This window comes from Ictalurus punctatus, chromosome 7 (assembly GCF_001660625.3).
Source record: "Ictalurus punctatus breed USDA103 chromosome 7, Coco_2.0, whole genome shotgun sequence".
NCBI lineage: Eukaryota > Metazoa > Chordata > Actinopteri > Siluriformes > Ictaluridae > Ictalurus > Ictalurus punctatus.
This window is the reverse complement of record NC_030422.2, coordinates 21,674,195-21,695,615: the sequence shown is the minus strand read 5'-3', so window position 1 is coordinate 21,695,615 and position 21,421 is coordinate 21,674,195. Positions and strand designations below refer to the sequence as shown.

At 40.4% G+C, this 21,421-nt stretch overlaps 2 protein-coding genes across 5 annotated transcripts in view; one reads left to right on the top strand and one right to left on the bottom strand.

Annotated features, from left to right (window-relative positions):
* Positions 1–264: 264 nt before the first annotated feature.
* Positions 265–12,751, top strand: usp12b (ubiquitin specific peptidase 12b). The gene is made up of 9 exons (XM_017471482.3): positions 265–516; positions 2,458–2,538; positions 2,956–3,169; positions 4,482–4,747; positions 5,175–5,251; positions 6,328–6,411; positions 6,629–6,826; positions 6,967–7,045; positions 9,042–12,751. Exons 1-9 carry the CDS (start codon positions 280–282, stop codon positions 9,141–9,143), a joined length of 1,338 nt encoding a protein of 445 aa, XP_017326971.2. The 5' UTR covers positions 265–279; the 3' UTR covers positions 9,144–12,751.
* Positions 12,566–21,421, bottom strand: part of arhgap36 (Rho GTPase activating protein 36) — a 42,499-nt gene continuing 33,643 nt past the window's right edge. For 2 of the 4 annotated variants that reach the window (XM_017471478.3, XM_017471480.3), the window contains exons 7-13: positions 18,864–19,014; positions 18,600–18,748; positions 17,931–18,107; positions 17,707–17,795; positions 17,309–17,499; positions 16,310–16,611; positions 12,566–12,695 (exon numbers count right to left, since the gene is read on the bottom strand). In XM_017471478.3, coding sequence (XP_017326967.1) covers positions 12,588–12,695; positions 16,310–16,611; positions 17,309–17,499; positions 17,707–17,795; positions 17,931–18,107; positions 18,600–18,748; positions 18,864–19,014 — 1,167 coding nt within the window. In that variant the 3' untranslated portion in view covers positions 12,566–12,587. Of the gene's footprint in view, positions 12,696–12,789; positions 16,612–17,308; positions 17,500–17,706; positions 17,796–17,930; positions 18,108–18,599; positions 18,749–18,863; positions 19,015–21,421 lie in introns of those variants that run through there. The other 2 variants (XM_017471479.3, XM_047156848.2) reach the window with 2 other exon arrangements.

The window sequence follows — 21,421 nt, the reverse complement described above, 5'->3', positions numbered from 1 at the left end:
GGATTTGAACCCCCAACCCCGTAGGTGCTAGGCAAACCTGCTAAGCCATTATTATTATTATTATTATTATTATTATTATTATTATTATTATTGTTATACATTTCCATCGATTAATTATTTTATTTTGAACGACATTTTAACCTAACCATCTTAATTATTTTTTTTAATTGTGGGTTTTTTTTTTCTGTTCCCCAGTCAGCTCCAGCTCTATGAGAGTCAGTCACATGCTTCCTTGTCAGAGCGGTACGCTCTCTGAGCTGCGTCTCATGTGTACTGCGCATGCGTGAAGATATTGCGCATGCGTGCTGCACACCGGACAGGGACGCAGCAGCTCTTGCAGTGACAGGCAGGCGCTCCTCGTTTCGTGTCCACCTGCTGGACAGGCGAAAGCTTTTTCACCGGAAATCCAGCCTTGTGTGGCTGTCACGCTTTTACAGCTGGGGTTTGGTCCAGTATGGCGGCAGACGGATGGAAATACTGATGACAGTCCGAAAGATCGCCTCGATATGTACGATGGTGGGTTTTATTTATTTTTATCTCCGAGGTTTCTCTGTAGCCGTTAGCGTGCGTGTGTCCGTGTGTCCGTGTCCACTGTGTGTAGCCGGTGTTTTGGTTCAGCTAACAGCACGAGAAGGTAAACAGCTAACACGCAGAGAAACGGTCGCATCCTAGCACACAATATCTGCTTAAAGTTTGCCAAGCTGGCGACTTCTCGTTATTACTGATACAGCGCCGCCGAGATTGTAATTCCGCTGAAGGGAATATCTGTTGAGAAACTTATTGAGCTATTTGGAGTCTTAAACAAACAAATATATAAATCAGCTTGTTGGTTTATCAAGCTGAAAATAAGTAAGCTAGTTAGCAGGCTACGGCTAGCCCCTGAGCTGTTAGCGTAGTGGAGATAGCCTGTGTCCGTGCATGATTCAGCCAGGGCGTCTCCACGACAAGCTTTAACCTGTAGTAACCTGTCTTTTAAAAACAACAACAACATAAATTTCTGAAATTATAATGATGTTATATGGGTGAACACACTGCGTTTAGGAACACAGGAGTATTTAATTTGTTACGTTTGAAAAGGTTAATTGATTCTGCTCTCTCTCTCTCTCTCTCTCTCTCTCTCTGTGTGTGTGTGTGTGTGTGTGTGTGTGTGTGAGAGAGAGTGAGTGAGTGTGTGTTTTCCTAACTTCACATACAAATATTGCACTATAACACAAAGCAGTTAGCTTTAGCTTGTGCTGGGATTTCATTTAATTTACGTTAAATAGCTAACATGCTAAACGTCATAGCTAGCATCAGCTCACACGGCAGAAGTGCTAATTCAGAGTGAGTCATCCTGCTCCAGCGTTGTTGTTGTTGTTGTTGTTGTTGTTGTTGTTTTTGTTTCTGTTTCTGTATGGGATTGGAGACAGCAGTGGTCTCCCCTCTTTCAGTGTTTTCCCCTCCTCACCTAAATGGTCCTTTTCACTTTTTCCTCTGTATGTTTAGTGATAATATAATCCTTGTGTCCGTCTGTGTGAGTGTGTGCTGCCTGTCCTAATATCCAAGGTCATACTGTACATTCTTAGAAATGAAGCTACCAAATTGTACTTTTCCTAATCACTGGCTTGGCATAGCGTACCTTTTTAAAGGTAAATTTAGGCGCACAATTGGACCTTCTGGACTCTAAACGCTAATTAAAGGTACACCACATGCAGCTATGCAGCTTCCCGTGTAAAATATAAATATTTAAACTATAAAAGATGTACCCTTGATGGTAATAAACAAGGAAAAGTACAGTTGTTTATTTTTGTAGTATTGGCACCCATGATTTCTGACAGATTCATTAACTCTTGTAATTAGGGCTGTACTAATTAGACAGTGAGTATTGTGACTTATCTTGACCCGATATGCTGCACTGGTTTTAGATCCATTTTTTTTTTAAACTGACGTGTTTTGTGCTATGAATGTCTACTATGTCGGCAGACACAATTTGAGATGATTCGCATAGAAGCTCAATAACGGTTCAGGATCCGGTATCAGCTGATACGCAGAGCCATGATATTGGTATAAATCCAAAATGGTAAGAGTAGGAATGGTGTGTCATTATAATAGGCTTTGTAATCTGCACAATCCGCTTCACTGACATCAGGACTGGACTCCATGTGTGTCACACAGGCTATACACCCTCAGGCTATACTTAAGCTTTGTGTTGTACATTAGATGACCGGCTGTTGTTTCCTTTTAGACCTAAAGTACAGTGCCTTACATCTACCTCTTGAGCTGCTGTGCTCCTTGCAGGTGTTCTGGTAGTGCTAAACATATGTTTCCCAGTGGATGTACATCCTGTTCATGTCAAGCTTTTCTCCCAGCAGGATGTTCCTTTTCATTTTACCACGACAGTCCTGTCAGCTTGTAACTTACAAGAGCGAGAGTGTGAGAAGAGCCTGAGATTATAACCCTTGTGGCTGTGTTTTTCAGGGCGCCAATGCCTCAGCTTTGGAGAAGGAGATTGGACCAGAACAGTTCCCCGTAAATGAACACTATTTTGGTCTGGTTAATGTAAGTGGCCACCACCTTTTTTTTTTTTTTTTTTTTTCTCTCTCTTTCTTTTTTTTTTTTGCATCACTGCGTAGACTAACCATAACCTTTGCTAAATATTTCACTGATATATGCAAATCTGGTGCTGGTCTATGGAGCATATTAGTCACTTGCACTTTAAAAAAAAACAAACAAAAAAAACTTTAACATCTATTCTCATCTACACACCTAGCAGCTTATCTGGTCGTTAAAGCCTCCTGCTTTAAAAGTGATAACAGGTTATGATTAATATTTACTTCCTGACTGAAAGTGTGTTCAGGCCCTTATATACAGCTAACCAGCTTTTGATGTACTTTTTTTTAAATCACTTCTTCACCTCCCTGGCCTCTCCTCTCACTTCCTGTTTTTTTTTTTTTCCTTTCCTTTTTCTTTTTTCAGTTTGGCAACACCTGCTACTGTAACTCAGTGCTGCAGGCTCTGTATTTCTGCCGGCCGTTCCGGGAGAAAGTGCTGGCCTACAAGGTGCAGCCACGACGCAAAGAGAGCCTGCTGACCTGCCTGGCAGATCTCTTCAACAGCATTGCTACTCAGAAGAAGAAAGTGGGAGTCATCCCTCCTAAGAAGTTCATCTCACGGCTGAGGAAGGAAAACGGTAACGTATAAGTGTTTGTTTGTTTTAATTGTTGTTCAAGGGATAGTTCACCCAAAAATCCTAATTTTATGAAGCGATATGAATGATTTGTGTGTGCAAAAAAAAATAAATTAAGTCTCTTCCTTGACAAAAAATGCAAGTCCTCCTTTATGTTGAAATCTGCAGACATCTTTGTTCCATAGATTGTTCTACGTGACTCAGTTTGGGTACAGCATCTGTCTGCCTCTGCTGTAAACAGTGCAGAGCTTTTTTTTTTTTGTCAAGGAAGAGACGTAATTTTAGTTTTTTTTGCGCACACAAAGCATTCGTATCACTTCTTAACCCCAGGAGTCACATGGATTACTTTTACAATGCCTGCATAAACTTTTTGGGGCTTCCACTGTAGATGGAGGGACAGAAATCTCCCAGGTTTCATTAAAACGTCTTCATTTGTGTTCCGAAGATGAATGAATGTCTTATGGGTTTGGAACAACGTGAAGGTGAGGAACTGATGACAGAATTTTCATTTTTGGATAAACTGCCCCTTTAAGAGTGACATTCATATCTAGACCAGGTGTTTAGCCCTCCACAGGAAGCTAATGGAGTTGAGGGGTGAAGCCACTAATAAAAAAACAACTGATTTAAAGTTAATTTGAACTATTTTTTTTTTTCCAATGAACATTCAAAAACTCGAACTGGCCTAAAAAACCTTAAAAAAAAATACAGGTTCTAGTTCATTGTCTACCAACCAGCATTAGGTTCAGCATGGAAGAAATTTTCATATCAACATGGTTCCTTCTTACTGTCTTACCAGCTGTTTGGCTAATCAAATGGTTTATGCTGCCGTTGTTAATATTTCTGACAAAAAGGCTCAGTGGTGGCTCATCAATAATGGCAGGAGGACAAATCCACACCGTGATGAAATTAAAATGACTCACTAGGTTAAAAATAAGAAGAAACGAAAATAACATTGAAGGGACGTTTGTAGATGTCCTAAAATGAGTCAGTACCCAGTGTAGTTGAAAAATATTTGCCTTGCTGCTTTAATGCCCTTAAATAATCACTGTCGTGTTTTAACAAATTAAACTGCAGGTGAGAAATCAAGAAACACAGTGTTGTCTATAGTGGCACAAATAAAACTAATTAACCAGCCTATTCTAAATTTTTATTAACCCTTTAATAATTTTAACCTTGCTGTAAGGTTAAAGGACACTGGAAAGTACAGTTTGCTTGTATGTCATATAGATTCTGCCACACTGCATTCTCTCACTCCGTGACAGTTTATTGTGTCTGAATTAATGCATCACTCTGCCGTATATGTTTCCTGTATTAGAGTTGTTTGACAACTACATGCAGCAAGATGCCCATGAGTTCCTCAACTACCTGCTCAACACCATCGCCGACCTGCTGCAGGAGGAGAAGAGCCAGGAGCGGCAGCAGAACGGCAAGGTGGTACAGAATGGAGGAGGAGGAGGAGGAAGTGGGAGCGGGAGCAACACAGGAGAGGCAGAATCAGCCGAGAAGAACCAGCAAACGTGGGTGCACGAGATTTTCCAGGGCACACTGACCAACGAGACACGCTGCCTCAACTGTGAAGCGGTGAGCTGAATAGAACGGGCTGTCTACTTCCTGCTCTTGGGCTAGTTTAAATTTTGGCTCATTAAAGCTGTCAAATGGGAGTGGATGTATTTTCTTAGCATGTTTTGTTGAGTTTTTATTACCATTGTTTAGATAGAACAGTTTTAGCATTTCATAGTGCACCTAGGGCAGCCCCTGCTTCCTGAGCAACATAGTAGAAGCCTTTAAAGATGATTCAATAGATGAAGCTGAAAATGTTTCGTTATAGAGATGGAAGTCATCCATGCTTGGGTAAAAACATTTAATTTCATATCCCTTGTATTACATCTTACGACTAGAGGCTGATGATTATGGTTGGATAGTCCAACAAATCTGTAAAGTTCATAAACGGCTTTTTAGCACAGGATTATGGAATATGTTGATGGTTACTTTCATTTTCACCCCTCAGGTAAGCAGTAAAGACGAGGACTTCCTGGATCTCTCTGTGGATGTGGAGCAGAACACATCCATCACCCACTGTCTCAGGTAAACCCAACCACCTAGACAGAGGTGCATAAGCTTAGCAACTTAGAATAACCTATCCAGTATTACTTGTTGCATTCCTTCATACAGAAAGCACTTTAATGTTATGCCCAGCATTCTCTGTTAGCTAGCTAGCAAAAGTTAGCTTTTAGCAATCCCACAGACACAACCAAAACATACCACAACAGGTTTATGTTTTCTCTCATGGCCACATTTTTGGAGTGCTACTAGGCAGTGTAAAGCTGTTCATTTTTACAAGCCATTGGCAGGAAGAAATCCCCTGTTAACCGGTCGCTGGTTTCCTTCCTATGATGTCATCCGTCTTAGCTGCTGTTGGCTTAAGTTAAACTCTGAGACGTGAGCGTGTTAAAGGCAACGGAGAGTGAAACAAACTAAAGGCTCATTCGTGACCAGAACGACATCATCTACTACAAAAAAAAAAAAGGTAGTGCGTAGATGTCTTTACAAATGTACTCCATCCGAATGAGACAACTCCTATAGTTTATTCAGAGAACTACTTTGTGTAAATGGAATGGCGTAAATGTAGTGGTTTACTACCCATCTCTGAACCTGGCATTGAACACACAACTCGGATATGCATATCCACCTCAGCGGTATGGCAATAAGATTATTAATAAGTAACAGCAGTAAAAATATTGCTCTATATTAATGCCATTATACACTTTTCTGAGTCTCTGTATATCGTGACTGCTTTTATAAATGTCGTTGCTCACTGTGAAAATCTTATTTCCGTGCCAATCCTCCATTTCTTGAATTTTTTTTTTTTTGTGTGTGTGTGTGTGTAAATGTTTAATATCTCAGACATTATAGTTTAAGAATATGGCTCTACTGTTTTGTTGCCACTTCAAAAGTGCAAAATCTTAGTACGGTTCCATATTATGTTCGCAAAAGCAAAAATGTCTTCATGTATTGCAGTATTGTATTTTCGGCATATTATCCACCTTGTACCATCTTGGCTCATGACGGTCACTGTGTTTACATGAGAATAAAGAGCTGTCAGTGGATTTTAAGCACTGCGAATTACTGATGTAATAGGTGTGAAATGTCGCTCTGTGCAGGGGCTTCAGTAACACGGAGACGTTATGCAGTGAATACAAGTACTACTGCGAGCAGTGTCGGAGTAAGCAGGAGGCACAGAAAAGGTAAGGCGGACTTTTTGCTCTGGATACAGATACAGTCTTTTATGGGTTTCTTAACTCAGCAGTTGCTGTACAGCTGCTGGACACAGCAACCGTGTAAATCCCATTAATCTTGCATGGCATGCGTTGTGCCTCAGCACTCAAATCGGCTAAAACGCAACACCGGATTTCTGTGAGAAGAGCTCACTTTTTTTTTTTCTTTTTTTTTCTTTCTCTTCAGGATGCGTGTGAAGAAATTACCCATGATCCTCGCCTTGCACCTAAAGCGTTTTAAGTATATGGACCAGCTGCATCGCTACACCAAACTGTCCTACCGTGTGGTCTTCCCTCTGGAGCTGAGGCTCTTCAATACCTCCGGTGACGCCACCAACCCGGACCGTCTCTATGACCTTGTGGCTGTGGTAGTGCACTGTGGGAGGTAGGAATTTATTCAAGACCACTATGGCATTCATCACTGCCATGAAAAACTCAGTGAGATCAATGTGCTTTGTAAAATTATGGCTTTGCTCATACAATCGTACTGCTTTCAGATTAGTTTATGTCCTTGTTCTGTTTCAGTGGTCCAAATCGTGGTCATTACATCACTATAGTGAAAAGTCATGGCTTCTGGTTGCTGTTTGATGACGATATTGTAGAGGTAAGACTGAATGCAAGCTATTTCCTTTTCGTGCTATAGAAGTCTATTTTCTACTCGTTCTGTGAATTGAAAAGAAGATGTGGTAGGAGAGCATTAAACATGACTTGCTTTAAAACAAATGGTGGTGGTTTCTGTTCAACACCTTTAATCGGTGGAAATCTTATTACATCTGAAGTGCGTGTGTACACTTGTGTAATTATTGTGAGAATTCAGTTAAATGTTTGAACAGTGGTAAAAGACCCTTAATTCTCAGCATCATGTGGTGAGGATTGATTGGTTTCAGCGTCACTTAGCTATTGGTCTGGACTATTGTGTTCTGAACTACATATCATCCTGCAGTTCTCACCTGGTTTCCCATTGAAGCTAGGCAGGGTGAGTCTGGCCAGTACCTGGATGGGAAACCTCCTGGGGGAAAACTAAGGTTGCTGCTGGAAGTGGTATTATTGAGACCAGCAGGTGGTGCTCACCCTGTGGTCTGTGTGGGTCCTAATGCCCCAGTATAGTGATGGGGACACTATACTGTAAAAACAGCACAATCTTTCGGATGAGACATTAAACCGAGGTCCTGACTCTCTGTGGTCATTAAAAATCCCAGGACATTTCTGATAAAGAGTAGGGGTATAACCCCGGTGTCCTGGCAAAATTCCCCCATTGGCCTTTATCTATCATGGCCCCCTAATAATCTCCATCCCTGAATTGACTACATCACTCTCCACTAATAGTTGGTGTGTGGTGGGCGTTCCTTGTGCACTATGGCTGCCATCATATGATCCAGGTGGCTGCTACACACTGGTGGTGGTTTGAGGAGATTTCCCCCATACAATGTAAAAGTGTTTGAGTGTCTAGAAAAGCCCTATATAAATCTAAGGAATTATTTATTATTAAATTCTTTCAGTCTCTTCGTGAGTTATTTGTAATGAATGATGAATGAATGATGAATGAATGTCTGCTTTTTTTTTTTGTCTTATTGCCTTTGCTCAGGTAACATAAACTGCGTGTTGGCAGAAAAGTGTGTATCTCATGCAATAAAGGAATCAGTATGCAGTTGAAGGGTATGAATTACAGAAGCACCATCTGTTATTTGTGTTCTTGTGACTACTCTGCACATTAATTGTTTAGTCTCCTGCTTTAGCAAAACCACAACAGCAAGGTAGACAAAACCGTAAACTGTGACAGGATTTCTTACGGCAAACGATGTTGCATGTGCGTGGCTGTTTTGTCTCGGTGGGGAGGAAATGTCATGTCTGCTCTACAGATTGAGCCTGAAGGACAGCTATATGAATTAATTCAACAACGCAAGCTGTTTTCAAACACAAGCTGTTCAAGCAGTATAAATGTTCAAGCAATTTCAAACACAAGCTGTGGTGAAGCACAGGAGTGGTTTGCTGTGAATGCAGGAGATGAAAATATTGTGCTGTTGTGGGTGAAGAATCATTTGGCTGCTTAGTGCCGATCATAATGGATTAGCGAGGCTCCAGAGTGCATTAGAAGAAGAACACCTATTCCCCCCCCCCCCACCTTGGGACGTCTTTCCAACAGACCAAGAGCTGGAAGTGGATTTTCCACAGTGCACATGCCACCACTCTGTTGGGATTCCTTGCAGATCTACTTTATTTCCATGAGGCCAGCCTCATGCTGCTGGTAGACACCAGTCTGCCAGTTTCCACTCTATTACTTCCTTTCATAAGTGCTTGACTTGTGTTTCTGTTTTGTCCTGAGACTGTCTTTTTACTTTTTTGACTGTCTATCTATTTAACTCTTGACATCAATAAGTTTGAAAGGATGTTCACAGTGATGTTTCAGATTTGTGCTCTCTCTCTCTCGCTCTCTCTCTCTCTCTCTCTCTCGCGCTCTCTCTCTCTCTCTCGCTCTCTCTCGCTCTCTCTCTCTCTCTCTCTCTCTCTCTCTCTCTCTCTCTCTCTCTCTCGCGCTCTCTCTCTCTCTCTCTCTCTCTCTCTCTCTCTCTCTCTCTCTTTCTCTTTCTCTTTGTGTTTAGAAAATAGATGCCCAGGCGATAGAAGAGTTCTACGGTCTGACGTCTGACATTTCCAAAAACTCAGAGTCAGGCTACATCCTTTTTTACCAGTTCAGAGACTGAGCCAGTGGCAGCGCGCGAATGGGTCCGCTTTGGCTTTGTGAAAGTCAGGCTGAGGCCGAAGGCGGGGCTTGGGCTACGTACGCCCCAACCTCAGACCCTCTCAGCCGAGCCCCGAGTCATCCGTATGAGCCTTTGCACTGGAGCAGCCAGCAAACAGAAGGCAGGAGCAGTTGATTTCCAGAGTGATGTGAGTGGCACAGTCATCTCCATACAGGCGTAATGGAAGTTTTGAGGTTTTCAATAATTAGTCATCCCACAGACACACACTCTCCATCAGTCACAAAGGGGGGAAGAAAAAAAAAAAAAAACTCTGATGGCATAAAGATGGGCACTAAGGTTATGGTTTATGTGAAACCAGTGATATGAGGAGGTCTGATGTTTTGGCATTCATTTTCTGCAGGACACTTTGCTTTATGCTCTGTCATGCAGGTGTGTAATGTAAAAGCTGATGTTATTATGGCGCAGAGCAGATTACAATAAATAATAATAATTTAAAAATAAATAAATAGAATCACCTGTAAACAGCTTGAAAAGGTTGAAGACGCTCTCATTTACTAGACCGTCATCTGCTGTGAAAACACGGCACGCTGTTTGCCCACTAGGTATCTGGCTATTCATGATCCTCTTATAACTAGAGTAGGCTTCACGATATCATGTTACATGTGGCAATAATATGATGCACCTCTCGGTGACATGGCTTGGCTGGTTTAGAGTCATGTTATTTTACTGTGTTTTTCTTTGGAAAGACGTAAGCAATCATTCACAGGATGTTCTTTGGGAAAGAAGCCTGTGGGTTGCCAGCATTGTGGAACAGAGAGGATTGTGGGTACGGGCTCAGTGCCAGTACTGTGGTTTAGTAATAAGGTTGGTTTGAGTTTAGCTTTTGGGATTGAGCCATTTACATTGAGATGAGCGAATGCAGTGCTTTGATTGTCAACGAGTGCACACTTGGTGGAACACGCACTACAACAGTGTGCACTTTGTAGATTGTAATAGTATTTAATAACGGCACAATTGGATACAAAGGCATCACTTGATTATTTATCGCTATTGCTGAAAAGTCCTGCATTTGACGATTCATTTCAGCGAGAGAGTTTGTTTCACAAGGGATCCAGACTTCGCTTTAAAGGACCTGGGTAATTCATGGCTTTAAATGATTAGCTAGAATCTTGTATTCATTATCTCCAAGCCACTGTTTTCTCCTTCTCTTTGTACTCAGTAAATATTTAACTGGATGTCTTGTGGAGAAAGGAAGTGAAGCAAAGCATTGCAGGTCATTTGTTATGGTGTGGCCAGAAACATGTTCCCAGAGCAGTCTAACCAAATGTTATTCTGAAAAGGCAAAAGAGAAGAGTTATGGGTCGCCAGAACAGGCTAAAACTCCCCACAACCAGCCATGTCTGGATTTCACAAAAGCATTGAAGTGCAAAGAACAACATAGTCATGTGACAGTATGAGCTGTTTGTAATGCTCATGTGCAGTTGCAGTAATCCCAGTCTGAGATCATTGTAGCATAGATACAATTGGTAAATATTGGTTGTTGTGGACTGGTTGTTTTTTTTTTTTTTTGCGGCTTTGCTAGTAAACATGTCCAGTCGCTGACATAAAGGGGGTGTTGGAGGTGAGTGCTGTCCCATTCTGCTGGTTCCCAGCTGATTAATAGGCTCCATGAGCCGACTTGTGGCTTATAAACGCGTCTGCAGGAACATGCACATACCAGACATTTTAGAGTCGTTATCTGACTGAGAAAGGCACAAATGCCCTCATAACCTTGCAGCTTAATAGTACGTTTTAATTTACTTCCCCAGTCCTTTGTTTGTTCATCTAGACCTCTTCGTCTGCACATTAATATGAACTCGGTGTGTGTTTTCACTGAGATAGGGGGCTCCAGGAGAATTTCAATGAACACACTTGGTTTCTCATTGCTTCTCATTTCACTTTTTCCTTTTGGACTACTTATCTGTGAGGGTTTTAAACTGACTGTGCTGCTGACTGAATTCCACAAATCATGTAGAAATATGTATTACAGCTGTTATAAAGCTTGTATAAATGTTATAAATGGCTGGTAAGAACAAGAATTTTGCGAATGATGATGCCACACTTTAAAGGAATATCCCAGTGTTTTTGTTTGTTTTATTTTTTAACCCAGTGCTATTTCCACGGACAAGAACTCCGACATGTTTCTCTAGTGAAAAATAAAAGTCTAAACATGTTTGTTTAATGAAACTCGTTTCTATTGGGAGTCTAAGGGCAATTCTTCCAGAAGTTTTTGTTAATTTCTCACTTCTTGTCTGTAGTAAATGCATACGCACTGCATATGCATGGAGATTGGGGGAAAACACTGTGAAATGCCTTTAAGGCATGTACAATTATGTACGCTGATGTAATGTGCAATGTTGTATTTATAACATTTTATACTTCTTTTATAGCAGTCTTAATTGAACTATTAATGTTAAAACTGCGAGTGCAGTAAATGGATATTTTATATCTCCAATTTAAGTAAACAGAGGAATGGAACAAGGATGAAGCTGAAAGTCTTTTTTTTTTTTTTTTTTTTTTTTTTTTTTTTTTGGGGGGGGGGTCTACTTCATAATTTATATAAAATTCTAGGTTTATATTTTCATATATGTTTTGCTAATTATTCTTTCATATGGAATGCCACTGGTGCCGTGGACTTGAACCCACATTGTTGCTACACAAATGTATGGTTTAGAAAAATTCTTTTCTGAAATGCTGTAAGCTGTATCCCAATGATTGTTTTGTTTAATGACACATCTAAGCACTGATCATAGTAACTGAATGTTGATTAGATTTTGCATTAAAAGCCAGTTTGTTAATGTTACTTGCAAGCCTGTGTAATGCAGCACTGGAGCTCTGTGAGTCATGTGACCGCTCACCCCCTCCAAACCACTGCCTGTCAATGTTGCACTTTTGACAATGTACAGATTGTAAGAAAAAAAAAAAAAAAAAAGCTTATAGACTGAAATATGAAGTGTATGGACTAAATGAATGATGGTGTTGGTTCCCAATAAAAGGAAAAAAAAGAGACATCAACTACTTTTAGGTGTGAGTATTGTATTGGTGAATAAGAAACAGTTTGAAAAAAGTCCATTAGCCATGTTTGCATTGCTTATAAAGGATTATATTTATTGATATAGTGTCAGTACAGTATGTTGTTCCATCAGATGTCTTAACAGTTTTATTTTGTATATAGATAGACAGTTTTTATAGGATTATGCACTGTGACTTGGGCCGTGTCCATACGTTCTCTTTTCACCCATCAGAGAGATTTTTTAGGTAATGGTTGCCTCCTAGTGGTTCAGTGTGTGCTACTACGCCATCTGTGCTCATCTCTGCTGACCGTGCCACTCCACTTGGACAAAATAATAATTCTCCCAAAGTAAAAAAGAAAAAAAAAAAAAACTCTGAATGGTAGAAAAACGCTTATATGATCTCTAAAAAAAGTTCACCTTGCCATTGTTTCCCGCTCAACTTTTTGCACATTGAGTCTGGTCGCTGAAGAAGTTTAGGAGAGAAGGTCTTCTGGATCATCTGTAAGGAAACAATGCAACAGCATCTTTTTGGTCATCTGATTCATATTTTTTTTTTTTTAAAAAAAACAACATAAACAATCACTGGACAAAAATTAAGATTATACTTTTATTCGAAAGCAGTGTGAATATCGGTACACAAATCTCAATCTCTGAAGGAGATAAAAGCAGCTGCCTTGGCCAGAAGACCACAGAGTTTCTGAAATGAGGAGGAAACTAGAAATGCACTGAAATGCAGCCATGGGATAATAAAAACGTTACTTTCAAAGTTAGAGCAGGAAAAAGTAAACTGCAAAGGCATATTGGTATTAATTCCATTTCAACTCTGCAAATTATGGTTCTCAGATTAAATGCAGTCCAAATGCGCTCTTCCGTTAAACCTGTGAATATTCTCTATATAAATATCTGCACTGATGTAGAGTCAGCTTTAACATTTCTCACGCTCAAATGGAATTTCTTCTCAGCTTTGGTAGATTTACATACAGGTTTCATTAACTGAATTCATTTATAGTATTATTTCAGCATTACTGTAATATGAGTAATGTTATCAAACCAGTGAACATTTCATTCATGTGAAAATGTTAAAATTTTAATTTGAATGGTCTGTGCTTTATGTGGCACATGTTAACCAGTTCTACAAAGCATTTGACACTGTTTCACATTCTCCCATTCTCCCACACACACACACACACACACACACTCACTCACTCACTCTCACTCTTAAGGTGCTATACTGCCATCGGGAGCAACTTGGGGTTCGTTGTCTTACCCAAGGACACTTTGGCATATGGAGGGGCTGGGGATCAAACTGCCAACCCTGCAATTAGTGGACAACCTGCTCTACCACCTGGGCTACAGCTGCCCTCAATAAGCCCCCCTCCCCACCCCCCTTTCAATTGAAAGCATGCTGTAATTAATATTTGTGGCAGTCTGGAAAAACCTGTCTGAATTCTGGCAGAAAAAAAAACAGGTTTTTGGCTGAAATCTGGATTTTCTGTCTATAAACCATTTTGACAACTCAACCTTAAAATACCATAAATATCCCCAAATGTCTGCGATGCTTCAGTGTCCTTAGTTGGAATATCTTTAAATGCAGTTTTCTCTCTTTTTGCTTACAGGGATAAACAGAGTGCTAGAAGGTTAAAGTGCTATAACTTTACTTCTGGTTGTGAGCGGAGAGAAACAGTAAGTTCTGAAAGTATTGGAACAACAAGGTCAGTTCTTTTGTTTTTGTTGTACACTGAAGGCTTCTGGGTTTGAGATCAAAAGATGAATATCAGAATTTCAGCTTTCACTTCCTGATATTTACAACTAGATGTGTTAAACAATTTTGAACATAACACCTTTCATTTGAACCCACCCATTTTCAAGAGGCTAAAAATATTGGAAAAATGTCACTGATGGGTGTTTCTTGTTGCCCAGGTGTGCCCTGTTCGATTGCTTGTTTTAACAGGTAATAGCTCTGAATGTGCACTCTTGGTTTGAGCCCTGGGGTTTGCATGTTAAAAAGGATTAACCAACCAACATGAAGACCAGAGAGCTGTCTTTGGGAGAAAATCAAGCCTTTTTGAAGCTGTAAAAGAGGGGAAATCAATCAGAGCCATTCCACAAGCACTGGGTATAGCCAATACAACAATTTGTAATGTTCAAGAAAAAAAGAGAAGAAATCACTGGTGTACTAACAACCCGACATGGAACAGGTTGACCAAGCAAAACAGCAGCAGTTGATGACAGAAACATTGTGAGAGCTATGAAGAAGAACCCAAAAACAATAGTCAGTGACCTCACCAACAAATTTCACATGCAGGGCAGGGGTGAAGGTATCACAATCCACTGTTTGAAGAAGACTTCAAGTGCAGAAATATAGAGACCAAACCACAAGATGCAAACCACTCATCAGCAGTAAGCTACAAAAGTTCTGGAACCAAGATTAACCTCTACCAAAGTGATGGAAAGGCCAAAGTGTGGAGAAAGAAAGGATCTAAATGATCCAAAGCACACAAGCTCATCAATCAAGCATGGTGGAAGTAGTGGCATGGCTTGGGCTTGCATGGCTGCATCTGGAACTGGCTCACTATTCTGTATTGATGATGTAACTCATGATGGTAGCAGCAGAATGAATTCAGAAGTCTGCAGAAACATTCTATCTGCTAATTTACAGAGAAATGCATCAAATTTAATTGGGAGGAACTTTATCATGCAGCAAGACAATGACCCAAAACACACTGCCAACTCAACAAACAATTTCACCAGGAGAAAAAAGTTGAATGTTTTAGACAGGCCAAGTCAATCACCAAACCTTAACCCAATTGAGCATGCATTTCACCTCCTGAAGAGGAGACTGAAGGGAGAACTCCCACCAAAACAAACAACAACTGAATCAAGCTAGAGTAAAAGTCTGGCCTGGAAAAGCGTCGCTAAAGAAGAACGCAACGGTTTGGTGATGTCAGTGGGTCACTGGCTTGATGCAGTTATTGCAAGCAAGGGATATGCAACTAAATATTAAGTGTCATTTACTTTCATTTCCTTTCAGACTTTCTGTTCCTATACTTTTGCTCACCAAAAAATGGGATGGTGCCATGTTCTAAGTTTGGTTATCACAGCTACATAAATATGAGGAAATGAAAGCTGAAATTGTGCTCTATCAACTCTTTTGATCTCAAACCCAAATGTCTTCGGTGTATAGCAAAAACAAAAGAATTGGCCTTGCTGTTCCAATACCTTATTAGTGTGAAGGGTTTTCCCAGGTCACCACACAAATGTATTCCATCCACGAGTAACAATAAGTTTACGTTGAAAAAGGCAGATTAAATTAGTTAAAAATGAACAGAACTCCAATATTCAGCCACACTGATAAAACCTCTGACAGTTAAAAATAACATATTAATGAAGCCATTCGTTTGTAATGAACTAGGTCAGACTTCTTAGCCCAAAATGGTTGAATCTAAGACGAGGGATTTGGGAATTGCAGCTCACGTAGTGTGAAAGTTGGGAGCAAGTATTAGAAGGTTGTGTGATGTGCAATGGTCTTGGTACTTGAGGTTCCTTTGAGAAACCAGCTCTGTGGGAGTTATTTCATTATGGACATTTAGAAAAAAAAATGTTCACAAAATGAATGCTTGAATTCTTGTATGTAAAATATATTCCTCGTATGTGAATAATGAACAGCCTTTACTATAGTGTACTATATACTATACTATGTACTATATACTCTAATAAGAATCTCTACGGTAACGGCCCTTACGTAGCAAACATTGCAGTGAAATTCCTCTTTTTAGAGCTCTGTGGTCACATTCATTTTGACACTTTCTACACGTAATCGTTTCTTTTTAGGTTTATATATTTCTGGTAAACAGTGCCTTCATTTCTCTCCTGGAGTTTATAACATAGCCTTATTTGAACATGCACTGCATGGGAACTTAAAAAAAAGGGAGCAGGAGGATTAGCGAGGATTACAAAAATATATAAAATATCAACAAGGTATTCTATTATAAGGTGTGTTTCTGCTTTAGGGGAGTATTTCAGTCTCTAGGAAGCAGGTGAAGGAGTCCACATAGACTATGCATACTACATTAGCCCATATAGGGGTCATACTACAGTCTCTGAGCCCGACACCTTGCCAGTGAAAAAGTCCCAGAAGTTGCTTGGCTGCTTGCTGTCTTCTGAGGTGGAGGAGGCGTTGGAGCCCTGTCGCACCCACACACTCCTTTCTTTCAAGCTCTGGGGCTGGGAGGTGTCTTCCTGTGGCTGGAGACTGTACTGTAGACCCTCGACTGGATTGAGCAGCCCCTTGCCTCTCTGCAGCTCTCGCTCATCAAGTTGGAGCTGGGTGGAGGGTTGGACAAGACTCAACAGGTTGTGATGGGAATGGAACTGTCGCATCTTTGCTATGGACTTGGGTGAGTCATCTGAAGAGCCTAAACCAATACACACATACACACACACACACACGCCTTTATTCATTTTTAGTCAAAATTAGCATTAAATATATTTATTCTTAAAATGGAATCAAACTAAAAACAACCTTTCTAACATGAAACTATATGTGCTTGACTCACTCTAATTACGATAATAAAACTATTAAAATGTTTGATGGGATTTGTCCAGATCCACCACAACTCTGACCAGGATAGAGTTGGTACTGAAGATAAATGTATCAATGACAACTGAAGATAGCCAAACAAATGATAGCATTACAAGGCTGAAAATCGAGCATTTCCCATCAGCAGCCAGTAGCAATGGGACTAATCAGTCCCTCCAAGATTTTGCGGTTGCAGAAATGAACGCAAAATCAAGCAAATTTTTCAAAATGACAGATTTGGGCTAAGGTGTGACGTCATCACAACACGCATTCAGCCAAAGCTCTCTTCGATTCACGTGCGTCAAACATGGAGTACAGCTAAACGGTCTCATTTACCCACAAACCTCAATGCAAAAATCTGTGCAAGACAATTTCATGCGATTGTGATTTCATCAATTCAAGTAGATTTCCACAAAAATCACAAATTTTGATAAAAGCCGCAGCAAAATCAGCCTTTTTGGCCACAAAAATCACACAAAAAAACTCCTGTACGAACAGTCCAGTTTAATCCTGGAGCCAGCAGTGAGACTCACATTTGCTGTTGGTGCTGAGACGTAATGCGTTGAAAAAAACCTCGTTGCTCAGACTGCTTCCCCCAGCTGAGTCTATGAAGAAGGGGGACACAGGCTCGATAGGTGACATGTCATCACTGGACTGACCCACTGAGTCCAGAGACGTCTGAGTGTCCCTGCGTAGTCCCAGATCTGGCTCCACTGTCACACTGCTGCCATTGTCACACGGTAAGACAACAGTGTATTCAGATTATAAACACTAAATATTACCAAAACATCATTTATTTACAAGATTCAATACATGAACTGTTTGATTTTGTCACAGGAAATTTGTCTTTAAAGAAATTGTCAGAAAAAAACGGTAAAAACAAGAATTTCAGAGGATCAGTAAAGAGCTTCATCCCATCCTATTCTTTCACCTGAGTTTCCTGCGTAGCAGGTAGTCAATGACGTCTGGATCAGTCTGAATGAGACTCATAAGCACCTCCTGCTGGAGCTCTGCTGAAACCTGCAGCCAGCCGACACATGAGAATACTGTCTAGGAATCAGTTTCTAACTTTAAATGATTATTACATCTAATATTACTGAGACAGGAGCAGGCTGCTACAACATTCATCTCTCTTTAGGAGTCTCTCGCTCTCACCATGAAGAGATATTTGTAATGCTGTATAAAGAGCAGGGTAACCGAGATGATGGCAGCACTGTCCTCGATGCCCATTGCCTCAGGTTTCAGGTCTTTATCTGATCCTTTCTCCTTCTGCAGGAGGTTGGGCCCAAAAATCACGGCCAGGTTACCTGCTGTCATCTTATTACCCAGCATCTGAACAAGTAAGAAGAGAGAAAAGATGGTGAACTGCACAGCAACGAAATGTAAAACTGCACTGATTTATTATTACTTTCCACTGTCTGGGGTTTTATAGAGATGGAAACAATGGGAAGTGTGATTCTTAAGCCTTCATAGGAAAATAATGGAAACAAAAAGGCCCAAAAAAAGGTCTTTAAAGTTCTCAGTTTGTCGAACATATGGCCTACTAAAACGTGTGATGTCACGTTCTGATAACACTGATCAACTGCTACAGATCTGTAATATGGATATGAGCACTTTACTGAAAGATCACATGACATTTAACGTGGAATTGTGCAGGCAGTGAGGAACTGTTCAAATGTTATATCCATAATGCTGGAATTTCCTACATGATGGTTGCAGAACTACAGCGTGTTCAAGGTGTTGAAGAGCAACAGAGCCTGAGACAGAGAGAGAGAGAGAGAGAGAGAGAGAGAGAGAGAGAGAGAGAGAGAGAGAGAGAGCTACCTCTTGCTGGTCAGGGCCGACGGAGTCATGAGCGTGCTCCTGAACTGTGTGTAATAAATTCAGCAGCCTCAGCAGAGTGTCACAGTTACATGGAGGCAACAGGTACAAGAGCTGCTGCAGGTATGTCAACTGGTCAGCGCCCCACAAATCTGTAACATGTGCATGTATATGCAAAGTTTATATATATACACACATAACTGAGTGCAGATCCGTGTGTGTGTGTGTGTGTGTGTGTGTGTGTGTGTGTGTGTGTACTGTTCGTACTGTTAGCATGCAGAAAGGCGCAGTAGAGCTCTCTGGGCAGCAGAGGGTCAGGCATGTCCCTCAGGAACTCCTTTAATAGTGCTGCCACATCATGAACACTGTGTTCATCATCCAATACAACATCTGTTCCACTGTCAAAGTCCTCACGCAGCTGAGAACAAACAGATACAAGCCACATACAAATGAACAATAAACTATACAGACCACCATATACAGTCATGTGAAAAAATAAGTACCCCCCATAAAAATTGTTGGCTATTTTGACATGTTTGGACAAGCAAACATTTGATCATCTTTGAAACAGTGCCTCTTAATAAAGGTGATACACCTTTATTAAGGAAAGGAAGGAAGGAAAATGAGCTTTTTCAATCATGTATTCCACAGAAATATCAATAGATGTGTAAAAAGTAACTACTCTCGGAATTAGAAATAACTTCTTGAAGGTGTTTTTCATAATTGTCCACCTGGCTTGCTGGAAATTTTGACCACTTTTCCATGCGATATTCTTTCAGTTGCAAGATGTTTGAGGGTTACCTTGCATGTACTGCCCATTTCAAATCCCCCCACAACATTTCAATGGGATTCAACTCCGGGCTTTGACTAACCCTCCGTGTCAACCTTTTGAGCCATTCCTTGATGGATTTGCTAGTGTGCTTAGGATCATTATCCTGATGAAAGGTCCACTTTCGATTCAACTTCAACTTTTGGACAGATGGCCTCACATTATCTTCAAGCACTCTTTCATAGGATGCAGAATTCGTAGTTGAATCAATGAATGCAAGCTGTCCAGTCCCTGAGGAAGCAAAGCAACCCCAAACAATAACATTTCCACCACCGTGCTTCACAGTTGGCATGAGGGGCTTCTCCTGAAAAGCTGTCTTTGGTCTGCACCAAACATGTCTGCTGTTACTGTGACCAAACAACTCTATCTTTGATTCGTCTGTCCAGAGCACATTAATCCAAATGGCCTGGACTTTGCCTATATGCTTATTGGCAAACTGTAGTCTTGCAAAGGCTTTTTCCTGGCTCGCCTCCCATGCAGGTCAAATTGGTGTAATCTCTTTCTGAGTGTAAAGCATGCACTTTGACACCAACAGTTGCAAGACTTACTAGCAGATCCTGTGATGAAATTAATATTTTTCTGAAGGCCTTATAGAACTCTTTAGATCTTGGCATGATGACACTAAACACCTCAATAACAAAGGGAACACCAGACACTAGATATGAGAGGTGTATAAATAAGACAGGTTCCACCTGCACTCCCTAAACAGGTTCTAATCACTGTCACCCAATCATGAACACCTGAGTCAAATTTTATGTCTTATGTTTTCCATATGACTGATGTGTTTTTTGTTAATTTAAATTGTGAAAATTACTACAAAATGTAAGGTTTATGTGACATTTGATAGAGTGTATCAACTTTATTAATAGGCACTGTTTCAAAGAGGATCAAATGTTTGCTCATCCAAATATGTTTAAAAAAAAACAAAAAACCACAACAACAATTTCCATGGGGCGTACTTACTTTTTCACATGACTGTATACTATATATATATAATTATTATTCTATATCCTTCTGAGACCCTGACCTTTTTTCTATTAGAATGAGCATATGATTTTAATAGAAACTACAAAGCACTTCTTTTAGCAAGACAAGGGCATCTGTTAAATGCTTTAAATGCTTTAAATAAACACACATTTACTGTGAACTGCCTCTAAGGAAATACACCAAGGGAGAAACTACACACATTGAATATACAAAATACATTGTATATACAGTGCCCTCCACTAATATTGCCACCCTTGAAATATATGAGCAAAGAAGGCTGTGAAAATATTGTCTTTATTGTTTAACCTTTTGATGTTTGGTAAAAAACACTCACAAAAAGAGTCTGTTCTCATGGATATCAAACAATTGCAAACAAAACACAGGTTTCAAGTCAGGGGACTGGGCTGGCCATGGCAGGATCTTGATTTTGTGGTCAGTAAACCATTTTTGTGTTGATTTTGATGTATGTTTTGGATCATTGTCCTGCTGGAAGATCCAACCACTGCCTTTTTTAAGCTTTCTGGCAGAGGCAGTCAGATTTTCATTTAATATCTGTTGATATAATTGATAGTCCATGATGCCATGTATCCTAACAAAATGTCCAGGTCTTCTGGCAGAAAAACAGCCCCAAAACATTAAAGAGCCAGCACCATATTTAACTGTGGGCATGAGGTACTTTTCCATATGGCTACCTCTCTGTGTGCACCAAAACCACCTCTGGTGTTTATTGCCAAAAAGCTCTATTTTGGTTTCATCTGACCATAGAACCCGATCCCATTTGAAGTTCCAGAAGTGTCTGACAAACTAAAGACCCTTGAGTTTGTTTTTGGATGAAAGTAGAGGCTTAATTATTGAAACCCTTCCAAACAACTTGTGGTGATGTAGGTGACTTCAGATTGTAGTTTTGGAGACTTTCTGTCCACAAGATGCAACTAACTCACCAGCAATTCACCAGCTGTGATCCTTTGAGATTTTTTGGCCACTCGAACCATCCTCTAACCATGTGCAT